Below are 18,962 nucleotides of genomic sequence, written 5' to 3'. Positions count from 1 at the left end.
CTGGAGCCAGGTCACATTTGTACTCGTTTATGGCGTAGAAGGTGGCCATTTGGCCCATCAAGCCTATGCTGTATTGTGAAATAACCATTCCGCCCACTCCCATGAGCTTCAACTATCCCCTGCTCATCCACTCCTCACAATTTGCAACATAAACTAATCTGTCAATCTGCACAGCTTTAGTTTGTGGTGGATCACCATGTAGAATATGCAAAGCCAGCACCAAAGGCAGAGTTTGAACCTGGGTCACTTCAGCTGTCGAGTAGCAACACTACCCGCTGTGCCTTAGTGCTGCCCCTGCCAGACACCCACCCCCCTTTCAAACTCCCCTCTTCCCCTCACCCCCACCCTTTACTTTCAGCCTAATTATGAGAGTGTTCGCTTTCCCGTTCAGGTTCTCAGTCTTCATCAATTCCAAAGTTCATCCCCAATTTCCCACACCAGCTCACGCCAATATCTTCCTCTTGCTGCTGAAGAATGGGACTCTTACTACCACCCAGTTTCTCAAAGTCAAAGTCAATTTATTATCAAAATACATTTATGTCACCATATAATGCCTTGGGGTTCATTTTTTTTTTGCAGGGATTCAAAGGAAAACAAAGGAATTTATAAAAAATTATACATAAAGAATATTTGACTGTGGCCAGTGTAAAGTAACTCTGCAGATGACAAACAGGTTTAATATCACAGGCATATGTTATGAAATTTGTTTTGCCGCAGCAGTACATTGCAATACATAATAAAATAATATAAATTACAGTAAGAAATAATAATATATATATATGGATCTACACACACACACACACACACACACAAATATAAATTAATAAATTAGTAGTGCAAAAGGAGAGGAAAAAGTACTGAGGTAGTGTACATTGTCCAATCAGAAATCTGATGGCAGAAGGGAAGAAGCTGTTCTTAAAATGCTGAGTGTGTATCTTCATACTTCGTGACCACCTTCTTGGTAGCACTGAGAAGAGGGCACGATTTGGATGACGAGGGACACTACCTTGTTGAGTTACTGCCTTTTGAAGGTGTCCTCAATCCTAGGGAGGCCTGCGCCATGATGGAGCTGGCTGAGTTTTGAAACTCTACGACGTTTTCTAATCCTGCGCTGTGGCCCCTCCATACCAGACAGTGACGCAGCTAGTCAGACTGCTCTCCATGGAATACCCGTCAAAATTTGCCAGAGTCTTTATTGACATACCAAATCTCCTCAAACTCCGAATGAAATATAGATGCTGTTGTATCTTCTTTGTAATTGCATCAATCTGTTGGGCCCAGGATAGATCTTCAGAGATGTTGACACCCAGGAACTTGAAACTGCTCACCCTTACAATGCTGATCCCTCAATGAGGACTGGCGTGAGTTTCCTCATCTTCCCCTTCCTGAAGTCCACAATCAATTCCTTGGTCCTACTGACATTGAGTGCAAGGTTTTTATTGCAGAACCGCTCAACCAGCTGATCCACAGTACAGTGCAAAAATCTTAGGCACATGTAAGATGAAGTTGCTTTCAAAAATAACTTAATTAAAAGTTTCAAAATGTCAAAAAATCACTATAAAGAGCAGTTAACAGTAAAAAAAAACTAACTCAAATCACTATTTGGTGTGTTCACCCTTTGCCTTTCAATCTGCATCAATTCTCTTAGGTTGACTGTTGTGCAGTTTTATAAGAAAAGCAACTGGTAGGTTGTTTCAAACATCTTGGAGAACTTGGCACAGTTCTTCCGCAGACTTTGGCTATCTCACTTGTTTCTGTCTCTCCAAGTAATCCCAAGCAGCCTCGACGATGTTGAGATCTGGGCTCTATGGTGGCCACACCAGCTGAAACCATTTGAAAACATCCTAGGATGCCCAAGGATCTCTTCTGAACACTTCCTTGTAAATTTACAGATGGTGTTTGAGCTGTGTCTAATCACATAGTCAAGGTTATAGAAAGAGCGTTATTTCCGATCGGGTCTCCCAGTGAGGAAGCCGAGGATCTAGTTGCAGAGGGAGGTACAGAGGCCCAGGTTTTGGAGCTTTTTGATCAGAACTGAAGGTGTGATTGCATTGAATGCTGGGCTGTAGGCCATTATTAGCAGCCTGATGTAGGTATTACTATTGTTCAGGTGATCCAAGGCCATGTGGAGAGCCAGTGACATTGCATCTACTGTAGACCTATTGTGGTGATAGTCCGAGCGCGGTGGGTCCAAGTAACAAGCAGGATGGACAAACAAGTTGTCATTTACTTGGATTTTCAGAAGGCGTTTGATGAAGTGCCACACACGAGGCTGCTTAACAAGATAAGATCCTATGGCATTACAGAGAATAGTAAATCTTTGCAATGCCCTGCCACAGACCACGGTGGAGGCCCAGTCCATGCATATATTTAAGGCGGAACTTGATTGTTTCCTGATTGGTCAAGACATCAAAGGATATGCTAAGAAGGCAGGTGTATGGGGTTGAGTGGGTTCCAGGATCAGCCATGATGGAATGGCAGAGCAGATTGATGGGCTGAATGGCCTAATTCTGCTCTTTTGTCTTTTGATCTTATGGATTTGAGTGTAACTGGTTTATAGTCATTGAGGCAGCTCTTCTTGGGCACTGGTATCGCTATTATCCTGTTGAAGCAGGTGTAACCTCTAACTACAGCAGTGGGAGATTCAAGATGTCCTTGAACACTTCCGCCAGTGTTTTCAGTGCCCAAACAGAAACACCATCGGGTTCACTCTCTTGAAAGATGCTCTGATGTCGGCATCTGAGACAGAGATTATGGGGCCACCGGATGCTGCAGGGATTCACAGTTATAGTTTTATACTCCCTTTCCACGTGTGCATCAAAGGTATTGAGCTCATGAGGGAGTGAAGCTTCCCAGCCATTCATAATGTTAGGTTTTGTCTTGTAGGAAGTAATGGCTGCAAACCCTAACGGAGCTGATGTGCGTCCGATACAGCTTCTAACTTCAATCGGAATTGTTTTTTGCCGCTCTTCAAACTACAATTCATAGGTCACATCTGTACACCTTGTATAGTTCTGGATCACCGGTCATGAATACCACAGATCTAGCCCTCAGCAGACTGCAAATCTCCTGGTTCATCCACGGCTTTTGGTTTGGGTATGTCTGGTGTGGTTTTTACCGTAAGGTGTAGGAGCAAAATAAGGCCATTCAGCCAATCAAGTCTACATAGCCACTTCAACATGGCTGATTTATTATCCCTCTCACCCAATTCTCCTCCCTGTAACCTTTGAAGACCTTACTAATCAAGAACTTATCAACCTCCACTTTAAATATACCCAATGACTTGGCCTTCACAGGCATTTGCAGCAACGAATTCCAGAGCTTGACCACCCTCCAGCTAAAGAAATTCCTCATCTGTTTCAATCGGACCTCCTTCTATTCTGAGGCTATCCTTTACAAATCCTGAAAAGCAGGAATGGAGCCAGACTCTGCCATTAAGTTTGTCCTGTGCACATTAGTGACTTTCCAATCTGCATCATATGCTTAATAAAGAGTTAAAGAGAGTAGCTATAGCCTTAATAAAGATTAGAGAGATTAGGAACTGAGTACACCTTTGGAATGTGAGAGGAAATCAGAGCACCTGGAGAAAATCCACACGAACACAGGGAGAACATACCAACCTCTTACAGCGGCCAGAATTGAACACCGATCTTACAACTGGTGCTATAAAGTGATGTGCTAACTGTACCGCCCCTGTAGTGCCTAAATTACCTGCAGTGCTGTTCCATTTACCGAGCAAAATAGCTTTATAAAGCTTGAGAAGGCTCCCAAGCATTTTCACCATTATGGAGGCAAAACAGCACAAAGGATTTAATGAGAGTGGTCTGTAAAACAGAGGATAAGCGAGCAAGCAAAAGTGAAGGAACACTTACGGAGTTGAATTATTCGTGGAATGGATGAATTGCTGCTTCCTTCTGTGTAGGCTACAACAGTAATGTTGTATATATCCCCGGGAGGCAATCGAAGCAGGGTTGTCATTACACTGGGCGGCACCTGCATTAAACAACAGAACACCTCTCAGTTACTAATCACTCAAGCTCTCACTTGTCACCCTCACTTCAACCTTGTTACCTTGCGGATGTATCAAAAATTGCCAAGAAAAGTTCAGAATCTGGAGGTGAGTGATAAGCCTGCAAGAATGCATCACTCAGCAAGAAGAAAGAGGTTTGGTGATTTAAAATGGTGACGGGCTGAATTGAGTTGCATGTTCCTCATGATAAGAGTTGCAAAGCTCAGATATATTTTGCATCGTGAACATTACTAAATTGTGTCATTCAGTTCTTTTATTCTTCCAGTCCTGACACTGAAACACGCTTAATCAGACCGAGGCTGTGAATCTCCCTGGCCAGTTCTCATCAGTCCCCTCTCCTGGCCCCATTATCAACAAGCCCACACTTGAAGTTTTCTTGATCTCCTTTTCAATTTATCTGCTTTGTTCATTTCAGCTCTTACCCACACAACCCCACCTCACCTGCTGACCCCTGACTCCTGTTACTTTCTACTGAAGAGACTGCATCCCATCCCTTCTATCTCTCCACTGCCTCTCATGCATTCCTTTTTCTCCGTAATCTAATGCTATACCTTGTTAACGACACACAATATGTTTCCCCTCAGGTTCGCCTTAATTATTTCACTTTTCACCATAAACCTATAATTCTCATATCACTCAACCCGAGAGAAAATGCCTGCAATCTCTATCTATACTCTTCATAACTTTGTATATCTGTAAGATCTCCAATGCGCCAAAGATTAATATCCTAACCTACTGAACCTTACCCTGTAACTCCAGTGCTCCAGTCCCAGCAACATCATCGCATATTTTCTCTGTACTCTTTGAAGCTTATTGATACCATTCTTGTAGGTAGGTGAGCAACTGTACACAATACTGCAAACGTGTCCTCACCAGCATCTTATACAACTTCAACATAACCTCCCGACTCCCGTATTCAGTACTCAGATTTATGAAGGACAATGTGGCTAAAGCTCTCTTTGTGAGTCTCTCTACCTGCGATGTCACTTTCAACAAATTGCGGACCCGTCTTTCCAGATCCCCTTATTCTATGGACCATCTCAGTGACCTCATCATTCACTGTGCCAGTCCTATGCTGGTTTGTCCTACCAAAGTGCAACACCTCACGCTCGTTAAAATGCATCTGACATTTTTCAGTGCATTTTTTCCAGATCACACTCCCAAGTTTTATAGCATTGGCTAGTTTCCCCTCATATTTCATCTCTTCCCTTCTTGTAGCTTTTTTAGTTGCCTTTTGTTGGATTTTAAAAGCTACCAACATCCCACCCACATTTCTTACCTTATGTGTCCTTTCCTTGGCTTTTATGCAGTCCTTAACTTCCCTTGTCAGCCACGGTTGCCTACCCTGCCAATTTGTGAACTTCTGTGGGACATATCTAGCCTGCACCTTGTGAACTATTCCCAAAAACTTCAGCCACCTCTTCTCTGCTGTTATCCCTGCCAGTACCCTCCTCTAATCCACCTGGGCAAGCTCCTCTCTCAGGTCTCTGTAATTCCCTTGATTCCATTGTGATACTGATACATGTGACTTGTGCTTCTCCCTCTCACACTGCAGTATGAATTCAGTCATATTATGATCACCGTCTCCTAAGGGTTCCTTTACATTAAGCTCCCTAATAACCGGTTTATTTCACAACAACCAATCTAAGATAGCCTGAGGAGGCTCAAGCACAAGCTGCTCTAACAAGCTATCTAGTAGGCATTCAACAAGTTACCTCTATTGCAATCTGACATCAACCTAATCTTCTCAATCCCCTTGCATACTGAATTCCCCCATTACAATTGTGTCATTACCTTTATTACATGCCTCTTCAATTAAAACAGATACTAACTCAAATCAAATTTAATTTGCTTTTGCCATGCATCATTCTAATGAATATTTGTATTTACACTTTTCTTAATGATCCTTCGTCCAACAGCAATGACCAGCCAGTATGCGAGGGTTGAATCTGATGTTCCCGTTGTAGCGTTCCCATACTTCCAGCTGACAGACAATACATCCTTGGAATACTCCAGCCATGTAATCTCTGGAGCCAGTGGTGCTGTAGGGAATGGCGATTAGAAAGCAACAGTTCAGAAAGGGAAGAGGTTGTTAAGATTATTCATAGAGTTTCATATAACCTTAATTACCAAACCTCACCCAAAATGTACAACTCAAAAGTTCAAATTGAATACATGTATGTCACCATATACAACCCTGAGATTCATTTTCTTGTGGGCATGCTCAATAAATGGGGCAGCATGATAACATAGTGGTTAGCACAATGCTTCACAATACAAGTGACCCAGGTTCTATTCCCACAGCTGTCTGTAAGGAGCTTGTACGTCCTCTCCATGGCCATGTGGGTTTCCTCCCACAGTCCAAAGACATATGGCTGTAGGTTAAGTGGTCATCGTAAATTGCCCCATGACTAGGCTAGAATAAATTTGGGGTTTGCTGACCGGCATGGCTCGAGGAGCCAGAAAGGCCTACTCTGTCTATATCACAACAAAACAAATTCCGATAGAATTCCATGAAAGACTGCACCATCAGGGCTGATGACCAGCGTGCAAAAGACAACAGACTGCAAATACAAGAAAGAAAGGATAAAGTAATAATAGGAATGAGGCGAGATATAGACTTTTATTCGCTGGAAGAGAGCAGTCTGCAGCAAGAGACCACCACACAACATCCTGGAGACTGAGGGAGGAGCAGTGCCTCCAATCGCCTTTATACAGGGGTCTGTGGGAGGAGCCACAGGAGCAGTCAGTAGAGTGGCATGTCCAGACAGGTATATGTAGTTCACTACATTCACCCCCCCTTTGTTTTAAAAGAGAGCCCACATGGGGTGAAGTTTCTTACAAGTATATTTACAGGTTAAGTCTATCAGGTGGTCGAATCTGTCGTTGCGATCTACGTAGCACCGGCTGTGATTGCACAGGAGCCGGTGGTGGTGATTGCACAGATGCTGGTGGTGGTGATTGCACAGGAGCCGGTGGTGGTGATTGCACAGAAGCCGGTGGTGGTGATTGCACAGGTGCCAGTGGTGGTGATTGCACAGGAGCCAGTGGTGGTGATTGCACAGGTGCCAGTGGTGGTGATTGCACAGGAGCCAGTGGTGGTGATTGCACAGGAGCCAGTGGCGGTGATTACACAGATGCCAGTGGTGGTGATTGCACAGGTGCCGGTGGTGGTGATTGCACAGGTGCCGGTGGTGGTGATTGCACAGAAGCCGGTGGTGGTGATTGCACAGGTGCCGGTGGTGGTGATCGCACAGATGCCAGTGGTGGTGATTGCACAGGTGCCGGTGGTGGTGATTGCACAGGTGCCGGTGGTGGTGATTTCACAGGGGCCGGTGGTGGTGATTGCACAGGTGCCGGTGGTGGTGATTGCACAGATGCCGGTGGTGGTGATTGCACAGATGCCGGTGGTGGTGATTGCACAGGAGCCGGTGGTGGTGATTGCACAGATGCCGGTAGTGGTGATTGCACAGGTGCCGGTGGTGGTGATTGCACAGGAGCCGGTGGTGGTGATTGCACAGAAGCCGGTGGTGGTGATTGCACAGGAGCCGGTGGTGGTGATTGCACAGGAGCCGGTGGTGGTGATTGCACAGAAGCCGGTGGTGGTGATTGCACAGATGCCGGTGGTGGTGATTGCACAGATGCCGGTGGTGGTGATTGCACCTGAGACGGTGGTTGTGCTGGTTCCAGCCTGACTTGAGGTGTCAGCCCATTAGGCATCAATGATCCCTCATGTGTGTGCGAGGCGCCCAGTATGGGAGTGTCGTGAGGAGTCTGTGTAGGGCTTGATGTACGCGGTGTCTCGTGGGTATACACCTCGGTGGGTACAGGGTTCATAGTTACCGTGGAGTGTTCAGGGTAGTGGTCTGCTGCTCCTGCGGGCGCCAGGTCGTGGATGGAGACCATGTCCTCCCACCCATCAGGTAAGACCACGTAGGCATACTGGGGGTTCGCATGTAGAAGGTGAACCCTCTCTACCAGCGGGGAGTATTTATTACTCCTCACATGTTTCCAGAGCAGCACTGGCCCTGGGGACGTCAGCCAAACTGGTAGGGTGGTCCCAGTGGCAGACTTCCTGGGAAAAGAATAGGCGCTCGTGAGGGGTGGCATTGGTGGACGTACATAACAGGGAGCGGATAGAGTGGAGTGCCTCAGGGAGGACCTCCTGCCATCGAGAGACTGGCAACCCCTTTGACTTAAGGACTAAAAGTGTGGCCTTCCACACTGTGGCATTCTCCCTCTCCACCTGTCCATTTCCCCGGGGATTATAGCTCGTGGTCCGACTAGTAGAAATGCCCCTAGCCAGCAGGTACTGGCACAGCTCGTCACTTATACACGAGGACCCTCTATCAATGTGGATATAGCAGGGATATCCGAACAGAGTGAAGAGCTGGCGCAGGGCTTTTATGACGGACGTGGCAGTGGTGTCGGGGCAAAGGGGAACCGCGAGTACTCGTCGATAATGTTGAGAAAGTAGACATTGTGGTCGGTGGAGGGAAGGGGGCCCTTAAAGTCAACACTCAGTCGCTCAAATGGGTGGGTGGCCTTGATAAGTTGCGCCTTTTCAGGACGGTAGAAGTGCGGTTTGCACTCAGCTCAGACTTGGCAGTCCCTGGTCATCGTCCTGATGTCCTCAAGGGAGTAAGGCAGGTTCCGGGCTTTCACGAAATGGTAAAATTGGGTGACCCCCGGGTGGCAAAGATCTGCATGGAGGGCATATAGCTGGTCGAGCTGCGCGCTAGCACACGCTACCCGGGATAGGGCATCGGGGGCTCATTGAGCCTTCCAGGCCGGTACAGGATATCATAGTTGTAGATGGAGAGTTCTATTCTCCACCGCAAAATTTTATCATTTTTGATTTTGCCCCGCTGTTGGTTGCTGAACATAAACGCAACTGAGCGCTGGTCGGTCAGCAAGGTGATCCTTTTGCCGGTGAGATAGTGCCTCCAGTGCCTAATAGCTTCCACTATGACCTGGGCTTCTTTCTCCACCGCGGAGTGCCGAATTTCAGGGCCCTGAAGGGTACAAGAAAAGAATGCTACTGGCCTGCCTGCCTGATTGAGGGTAGCAGCCAGCGCGAAGTCGGAGGCATTACTCTCTACTTGGAAGGGAATGGTCTCATCCACCGCATGCATCGTTGCTTTGGCAATTTCCCCTTTAATGCGGCTGAAGGCCACGCGGGCCTCGGCGGAGAGGGGAAATGCGGTGGACTTGACCAGGGGGCGGGCCTTGTCTGCGTAATGAGGGACCCATTGGACATAATAGGAAAAGAAGCCCAGGCATTGTCTGAGGGCTTTGAGAGTGGTGGGAAGAGGGAGTTCTAACAGGGGGCGTATACGGTCGGGGTCAGGGCCAATGACTCCGTTCTCCACGAGATACCCAAGGATAGCGAGTCGGGTGGTTCCAAACACACACTTGTCCCTGTTATAGGTAAGGTTCAGGACTTTGGCCGCTTGGAAAAATCGTTGGAGATTGGTGTTGTGATCCAGTCAGTCGTGACCGCAGATGGTGATGTTATACAGATATGGAAATGTGGCCTTCAGTTGGCACTGGTCCACCATCCAGTCCATTTCCCTCTGGAAGACAGAGACACCATTCGTGACACTGAAGGGGACGCGCAGGAAGTGATAGAGCCTGCCGCCCGCCTCGAAGGCGGTGGAGGGGCGGTCCTCCGGGTGGATGGGGAGCTGATGGTAAGCGGATTTCAGATCTATTTTCGAGTACACCTTGTACTGCTATCTGGTTGACCATATCCGCAATGCGGGGTAGTGGGTACGCGTCAAACTGCATGATCCTATTGATGGTCTGGCTATAGTCCACGACCATCCTATTTTTCTGCCCGGTCCGAACAACGACCACCTGGGTCCTCCAAGGGCTTGTGCTTGGCTCAATGATCCCCTCCCTGAGCAGCCGCTGCACCTCCGACTGAATGAAGGCCCTGTCCCCCGCGCTGTATCTCCTGCTTTAAGTTGCCACAGGTTTACAGTCGGGGGTCAGGTTGGCGAACAGCGGTGGGGGAGGGATCTTGAGAGTGGAGAGGCTGCAAGTGGTGTCAGTAGCGCAGCTGTTGGCATGGTGCTGGGTGGGATGTGCGGGTCGGTGTGTGTGTGGTCAGTAGCAGGGTATGAGAAGAAGTCCCACAAAACTGAGGATTCCTGACAGTGAGTCGTGGGAGGAGCCCGTCATATGCCATAGTCACACTTTTTAGGTGGCTCTGGAAGTCGAGCCCCAATAGCACAGGCGCGCACAGTTGAGGCATGACCAGTAGTGCAAAATCCAGATATTCTGTGCCCTGCACCGTCAATGTTGCTACACAACCCACCCGGATGTCTGTGGAATGCGACCCAGAAGCCACGGTGACCCTCTGACTTACCGGCTGTGTCACGAGTCCGCAGCATTGCACCGTGTCCGGGTGAATAAAACTCTCAGTGCTGCCCGTGTCAAACAGGCAGCTAGTCCTGTGCCCCTCCACCAGGATGTCCATCATTGACCTTGCAAGCTGGTGTGGGGCGCTTTGGTCGAGGGTTACGGAGGCCAGAGTTGAATTGCCATCTTGGTGCCCAGTAAGCACCCATGGGTCGGAGGCGGGGCGAGGTGGCGCCGACCAAGATGGTGACCCCCATGCCTCGCACGCGGCGGCTGCTCGACCCTGCTCGTGGTTTAGACTTACAGACCTTGGCAAAATGGTCCTTCTTTCCGCAGCCAGAGCAGGTAGCTTCTCAGGCCGGGCAGCATTTTCGGGGGTGTTTTTCGAGTCCACAGAAGTAACACTGCGCGGACTTACGACTGGCAGCAGCCGTGATCAATTGCGGGGAGGGTTGCGGGGAGTTCACATACTCGCGAGTGGCAGCAGCTGTGGTCGATTCGCCGGCGGGTGGCGGGGTCTGCAGTGTCCATAGGACTGGCGGGAGATCGCACGGCTGGACAGCGTCAGCGTTGTGTAGGGCAGCCTCCAGCGTGCCGGCCAGCTCGATCGCCAAGCATAAGGTAAGATCGGCGTTTTCCAGCAGCCGCTGGCGCACATACACTGAACTGATCCCTGTAACAAAGGTGTCTCGTACCAGGAGCTCCGCATGCTGTTCCACCGTCAGTCCCCTGCAGTCGCTGGCCCGCACTAGTGTCTGTAGGGCCCGGACAAACTCAGCGCTCGTCTCTCAGATCCACTGCCACCGCGTCGCTAAGTGATGTCTTGCATAGACAGTGTTCACTAGCCGCAGGTACTGTCTTTTGAGGGCATCCAGTGCCCCTTGGTAGGTCGGCAGGTCCCTGATAAGGGAGAATACCCTCGGACTGACTCTGGAGAGGAGGATTTTGTGCATGATAGCAGGCTCAGTCACGGGAATCTCTTCCAAGTATGATTGGAAGCATGCAAGCCAGAGTTCAAAGGCAAGAGCTGCTTCTGGAGCTTGAGGATCCAAGTCCAATTTTTCCGGACGTAAAAGCGAATAAAATTGATGCACCATCAATAACTCTCAGAGACGTGAGGCGAGAGATAGGCTTTTATTCGCTGGAAGAGAGCAGTCAGCAGCAAGAGACCATCACACAACATCCTGGAGACTGAGGGAGGGGCAATGCCTCCAATCCCCTTTATACAGGGGTCTGTGGGAGGAGCCACAGGAGCAGTCAGCGGCGGGGGGGGGGGGGGGTGTCCAGACAGGTATATGTAGTTCACCACAAAGAATAAATAAGCAATAAATATTGAGAACATGAGAAGAAGTTGAAAGTGAGTGCATAGGTTGTAGGAACATTTCAGTGATGGGGCAGGTGATATTATCCTTCTTTCTTCAAGAGCCTGATGGTTGAAGGGTAGTAACTGAACCTGGTGGTGTGAGTCCTGAGGCTCCTCCATTCTCTGGGTCACAGGAGCCCAACTGCTAGAGGTACTACCATACAGCACCAGAGGCCTGGGTTCAATCCTGACTCAAGGACTGTAGGTGTGAAGTTTGCACGCTCTGATTCTTTGACACATCACACCTCTGTCACACCGCGGCTACAATTCCTCCATGTTTTCTCTGTGACCTCATGTGCTTCTCTGGATTCTCCACTTCCCCCTTCACCATATCCCAAAGGGGTGCAGGTAGGTAGGTTAACTGGCCTCTAAGTTCATCTCTTGTAAGTGGTAAAAGCAGATTGGAGTTGGTGAAATTGTGAAGAGAACATAAAAATGAAATGAATATAGGATTTGTGTAGAATGGTTGGCATGGACTCAGAGGGCTGGAAGGTCTGTTTCTGTGATGAATCTGCCTATGATTCTGATACATCACACTTCTATCACAGTGCAGCCACGTTCACCAACCTGCTTCACCACTAGAGGGCACCCGGTATCAGTAAGTTAAACAAGTCGGTCCAAAGAATATATGGAGAGGAACAAACTATTGATGTTTCAGTCCAAGACCTTTTAACAGGGATCTCCAGAGATTTATTCCTCTCCATAGATGCTGCCTGACCTGCTGAGTTTCTCCAGTATTTTGTGTCTGTTGCTCTGGATTTCTTTCATCTGAAGAACCTCTTGCATTTGCCCTTAAAAATCAGAGCCAGTCTTGGCTGTCACCATCCTGTTGGAGGTTAAAGCTTAAGATCGAGGGAGAAAACTTTGGGCTATATCCAACTAAAAAGTGACTCTGCTCAGCTTTTCTCTGTGTTAGTGCAGATTTTCATTCCTCGCTAGGCTGTAAATTAAACCAGAGCTGGTGGTGAAATCCTCCAGCAGACTTGATGGTTTGATTATCGATTGTAATGGACTCTGAGCTGCAGGAACAGCCTCTTCACTACTGCACACAGCAGATGATCTCTGTAGCGTTAGGAAGAAGGCCCAGCTTCTCCTATAACACTGACAGACAAGGTCGCAACAATAAACTTGTAAAGGACACAGTACTATAGGAAACTGCTGCTTGGGCTGCCCAGTGCCTTATCCTGAATGGAGGGTAGAAAACCAAGCAGCCTTCATCTACCAGCTCTGACTTTACAAATAAACTTAGTGTTTAGCTTGAGCAAGACTACTGTGATGTGAAAGGGAGGGTTTAAGGAAGGAGCACAAGGACGCCAGACTTGTCCCAATTCCCAACTACCATCTACATTTACTCAATCCTCCTCCTTCTGCCGCAGGAAAAGGCAGTGAATTTACTTCAGTGCACTCACTGAACGCTGCTGTACTGGCAGAACCTTTACAAAGGAGATCGGTACAGTGCTGCTGTCGGCAGATATACTGCCCCACAGTCCTGGTGTCCTCGGTTCAATCCTGACTGTGTGGTGTTCTCCTTTTAGGCACGTGGGTTAACCTGGAAGCACTCTGGTTCCATCCCAAATGCTGTGCACGCTGCTAGGTAATTGTTCACAGTGTGTAGATGAGAGTCAGCGTTGACTGGAATGCAGAGAGAACAAAATGGGTTAGAGTAAGGATTAGTATAGAAATGAATGCTTAATGACCAGTAACGAATAGGTGGGCCGAAGGGCCTGAAAGAGTACAGTACCACACTCTGAGCTCCAGAACTAACAGAGGAAGCCGCATTTTGTTAGCCTTTTGATGGCCCATGGATCTACCCCATCAGAAGAAAGAAACTCCAACAGAATAGCCTAACCACTTCTCCAGATCAGCAGAGAGGTTGAACACAAGCTCAAAGAAAATCACCCTTTTCTGCAAGCCTGAGTTTATAACGTCTACTAATCAGGAGGTCTGAGGTTAGACTACTGGTAACTGCAATGGGACAAGTGTTGCCGTGGTGTGGACATGGCCCAAGTGCGGAGTGAGAGACACTGAAGCAGGTCGATAGTCCACAAAGCTTTAATGCCAACAGTGTTCAAAGGAAAATAAGGCAATAAACGCTAGGCTAAACAGGGCCGTTAGCTAAAACTCTCAAACAGCAAGCAAAGCCTACACTGCGGCTGAAAAGAACAGCTAATTATTAAACGAATATCGCAAGTCTTCAGAGTCAGTTGACTCGACAGTCCAATTTCCAAGGCAAGGCCGAATGCAAAACAAAAGCGAAGTGTTACTGTGCTCTGTCCAAGTCTCAACAAGCATTACGATGACAAGTATGGAGTTAAATACTATCACGGTTAAATAATAATTAGCTGACATGTGCAAATTCACAAGTGCAATTGCCATATTTGCTGCACTGCCAAATCCGTGGTTGTGACAGGGCCCCCCTCTCTAGGTGCAGCCCCTGAGGCTCCACAGACCTGTGTCCCGGATCAGAGACTTGTCCAAGATGTCCTTCACTGGGATCCAAGTACGTTCTTCTGGGCTGTACCCTTCCCAGTCCACAAGGTACTGGACCTTACCATGTACCCGATGAGATGCCAGGAAGTGCCGCATGGTATAGGCCAGGGAACCTTCTACCAGGCAGGGAGGAGGGGGAAATGGGGTGACTGGGGCCAGGGGCGAGGTAGTAACGGCTTGAGCTGGGAAACATGGAATACTGGGTGGATCTTCAGTGATGCTGGTAGACATAATCTATAGGACACCTTGTTGACAGCCTTTTCCAGTACAAACGGTCCCACGTAGTGCGGTACCAATTTCCAGTTCTCGACTTTCAGGGGAAGATCCCGTGATACCAACCGGACCTCCTCTCCTGGTTTGAGTGGCCTTACCTGTCGACGGAGCCGATCAGCCGCTGGGAACGCTGTTTCTGGGCGCACAGCAGAGAAGCCCTGGCTCGTCTCCAGGTGCGCTTGTAGCGCTGGATCAGCTGTTCAGCATCAGGAACTCCTCCGTCGATCTCCTGATCAGGGAAGAGCGGGAGCTGGAATCCCTTCTGGCATTCAAAAGGAGACATGCCGGTGGAGGACAACTGGAGGTTATTGTGGGCGATCTCTGTCCAAACCAATTGGAAGCTCCAGGATGTGGGGTAGGAAGAGGCAAAACTATGCTGTTAGGGTTGTCTCCAGCTCCTGGTTCACTCTCACAGTCTGGCCATTGGATTGGGGGTGGAAGCCAGACAAGAGACCGTCCGTGGCTCCTACAAGAGAGCAGAAAGCCTTCCAAAAGTGGGAAGTGAACTGTGATCCAAGATCAGACACTATGGCTTGAGGAAATCTATGGAGCCTGAAGACATGTTGAACCCTGAGTGTGGCAGCTTGGGGAGGGCAATGAAGTGGGCAGCCTTGGAAAATTGATCCACAACGACCAAAATGGTGGTATTTCCATTAGACGCGGGCAGACCAGTGATGGAATCTACTGAGAAGTGGGACCAGAGTTGGTGGGGCACAGGCAATGGGCATAACAGACCCGCTGGACACTGTCGTGATGTCTTGTTCCGAGCGCAGGTGGGACAGGCAGATACAAAGTCGTGCACATCCTGGGACATAGGTGACCACCAAGATTGTGTCTTTATAAACTCCTGAGTCTGCTGGATGTCCAGCCAGATGGGAGGAGTGACCCCATTTGAACACTTAGGAACACATTGCAGCAGGGACAAACAGCCGGTTGGGAGGTCCCCCATCCGTGCTTGGATCTGACTGTTGGGTGGCCCTCACCTCTGCCTCTATTCCCCAGATCACTGGAGCAGCGATACACGAGCAAGGAAGAATGGGCTCTGGATTGGCAATGTCCTCAGATCCGTTGAACTGCTGGGAGAGAGTGTCAGCCTTTGTGTTCTTGTTGTCAGGACGATAAGTGAGGATGAAACTGAACTGTGTGAAGAAGAGAGCCCACTGGGCTTGACGAGAGCTGAGTCCCTTGGCATCCTGAATATAGGAGAGGTTCTTGTGATCTGTCCAGACCAAGAATGGATGCTCTGCCCCCTCCAGCCAGTGTCGCCATTCCTCCAGGGCCTCCTTGATGGCCAGAAGCTCCCGGTTCTCAACGTCGGCCGGAGTCAAACGATGGGAAAGAAAGGCACAGGGGTGCAGCCGGCTATCCGCAGATGAACGCTGAGAGAGACAGCTCCAATGCCGACATCGAATGCATCCACCTCGACAGTGAATGGCTGAGATGGGTCTGGGTGCTGCAGCAGCAGGGCAGTGGTTAAACATCGCTTTAGCTCGGAAAATGCTGGGTTGGCATCGTCCGTCCAGTGGGATCCTGCCGAGGTCTTCCTGGCGAGCACGTTAACTGGAGCCGAAATTCCGGATGAAGCGACGACAAGGAGTGCCGTACTTGTTTGACCGTAGACGGTTTGAGCCACTCTGCAACTGCCTGAACTTTAGTAGGGGCCATTGGGACACTGGATGGGCTGAGTATATAGCCCAGAAATGACACCTGCTCTTTATGGAATTCGCATTTTTCAGGCTTGGCGTACAGGTCGTTTCCAAGAAGGCGTCTGAGCACTCTCCGGACATGCTCCTGATGAGAGCGGGATTAGATGATGTTGCACAAACTAGTTCAACATGTCCCTGAGCACATTGTTAACCAAGGCCTGGAATACTGGAAGCTTGGAATATGCCGTCTGGAAGTGTCCTGGATCACCACAGTACAGGCAGGAACGTGTTCTCCGGCACCGCTCTCGTTCCTCCTGAGACAGACGCATGCACCCCACTTCCATAGGCTCCTCCGTGTCCATGGGCTGGGTGCTGGGTGCTGAGGGAGGGGGAGAGGGCGAGGAACAACAGGGATCAGATGAGGGTGGCGGAAAGGGCAAGGAAAGATGGTGATCAGGTAGGAAAATTGAAACATTCTTTCCCTGTGCCACTCAGTCACTCTGTCGTCAACTCGAATAGCCAGATTACTCAGGTCATGCAGCCTATCCTGCTCGTCCCAGACAGCGATCTCATGCCGGACCCCTGGAAGGCAGTGATGAGAGATCTCTCATTCCAACCCGCCTCTATTGCAAGGGTACGGAATTTAACTGCATAGGCTCTCACCATTCCTCTGCCTTGGCACAGGTCCAAGAGTCGGTGGGCAGCCTCCTGACCCGTACTGGAAGATCAAAAACCCTCGTTAACTCCGCCACAAAATGTCCAAATGACTGAGCTCCGGGGTATCCTTGCTCCCATAAAGTGTTGAACAGGCTGAGTGCAGGTCCATCAAGAAGATGGACCGTGTACATCATCACCAAAACGACCAGGCTGGGCTTGGAATGTCAGCTCGCATTGGGTAATAGAATTCCCGCAGCCATCGGGATCACCGGAATACCTGCCTGAAGGTGGAATACTCAGTTCTTGTACGGACACGGGCATCTGTGGGGGTCCGAATGCGGAAGTCAGCTCTGGTCCAGGCACAGAAGCATTAGTAACAGAGATTGTCCGGGCAGCAGAAAAGGAGGACCTGCTAGATGCTGGGAGTGGGACTGAGACGGCCTGAGGCTGCCGAATTGCGTTGGCGAGAACGTTAATGGCTGTCAGCTGATGCTGGCTGTTCATGGTAAGTTCATGGATGGTGACCGTGAGTGCGGAAATCACAAACACCTGAGTCCGATTGCCTGTGATGAGCTGATGGAACAATTGCGGCTAGGGACGATACCTGTTCCTCCAAGTGAGACTGGGCTTGTCGACACAAAATTATCTGCCTCATTGCCTCCGTATCTTCACTGAGAACAGATTCCATTGTGTGTAGCTTGTCTCTTACCTGACTGATGAATCTCATGGCCAAGATCAGCTGATCTCTCTCTGCTGGGTCTATCTTTGTGTGCGTTCGAGACTTGCTGTCACCACGGTTCAGATATGGCCCAAGTGCGAAGTGAGAGGCACTGAATCAGGTCGATAGTTCACAAAACTTTAATGTGAATAGTTTTGCTAGGACAAACAGGGCCGTTACTAAAATTCTCAAAAGGGAAACGACGCCTAGACTGTGGCTAAAAAGAACATCTAATTATTAAATGAATATTGCTAGTCTTCAAAGTCAGTTGACTTGACAGTCCAATTTCCCAGGCAAGGCCGATGCAAACAGGCAGAGAAGTATTACTGTGCTCTGTCCAAGTCTTGACAAGCACTATGACGACAAGTATGGAGTTAAATACTATCATGATTAAATAATAATTAGCTGACACGTGCACAATTGCCTTATCTACTGTGCTGATGAATCGGTGGTTGTGACAACAAGTGTAACTAACATCTGTAATCGGGGTCACATCACTGCACGTACTGACTGCTGAATCAATTTCTGAAACAATCAGAGACGGTATATGGTCAGGCAGCAGCAGTACATAAAACAAATGCACTATCCTGAACATGACTTGGAAACCAAACTCTGAAAATTTGTTAGTCATTCCCTGGCCAGTATGCTGTGGAGAGTCTACACCTCCCTCCCTGCGCTTGCCACTTATTTGGACACAGCGTTGGACAGGCCCAGAGTCCCAGAGGACTAGCAAATAGTTCATAAACAAGGTGATATCTGTGGCAAATATGGATCAGCATATTAATAAACAATCCAATCTATTGTCGATAAAGTATATTGGGCGTCACAGTAATGTAGTAGTTAGTGCGGCACTATTAAACTCAGGGCGTTCCGGAGTTCAATTCTGGCACTGTTCTGTTAAGCAATGCATGGGTTTTCCCCGAGTGCTGGGATTTCCTCCCACAGTCCAAAGGTGTAGGTTAATTGGTCATTGTATATCTTCCCGTGTTTAAGTTAGGGGTAATTGGATTTTTCAGGGGTCGTGTAGTTTGAAGGGCCAGGAGGGCAGTCTTTGCGCTGTATTGCCAAGTAAAATAAATAAAATTGACAGCACTGAGAGTACCCTGCTAAATATCAGGGTACAGACAGAAAGACTGGGGACTTCCGGTAAGATGGCGATTGTTTAGTCGTTCCGAACTTTTGCTCTGTTATACTTCCTATCTTTGCACTATATGTCTCCCTTTTTAAACCTTAGTTAGTTATTTTATTAGTTCTCTTTTACCTGCCTGTGAACACATCTATCTCATAATGGCTACCAAAAGTACTAAAATCGGGAAAAAGGAAACTTCCACGGCTCTGTGGGCTGAGATTCTCACTATTTTGGAACAACATCGATAAGATATTTTAACGGATTTTAAAACTGAATTTAGAACTTCTTTC

General features: G+C 48.5%; 1 protein-coding gene across 5 annotated transcripts in view; it reads right to left on the bottom strand.

The window, feature by feature from the left end:
• ptpro (protein tyrosine phosphatase receptor type O) overlaps positions 1-18,962 on the bottom strand; it is a 161,635-nt gene that overhangs the window by 50,017 nt on the left and 92,656 nt on the right. For all 5 annotated transcript variants that reach the window (XM_059987594.1, XM_059987593.1, XM_059987595.1 and 2 more), the window contains 2 exons: positions 5,921-6,072; positions 3,873-3,993 (listed from right to left, as the gene is read on the bottom strand). In XM_059987594.1, the coding sequence (XP_059843577.1) occupies positions 3,873-3,993; positions 5,921-6,072 (273 nt within the window). The remainder of the gene's footprint in view (positions 1-3,872; positions 3,994-5,920; positions 6,073-18,962) is intronic.

This window comes from Hypanus sabinus, chromosome 13 (assembly GCF_030144855.1).
Source record: "Hypanus sabinus isolate sHypSab1 chromosome 13, sHypSab1.hap1, whole genome shotgun sequence".
NCBI classification, from domain to species: Eukaryota; Metazoa; Chordata; class Chondrichthyes; order Myliobatiformes; family Dasyatidae; genus Hypanus; species Hypanus sabinus.
The sequence above is the reverse complement of the archived record's forward strand: the minus strand, read 5'-3'. Positions and strand labels throughout refer to the sequence as shown.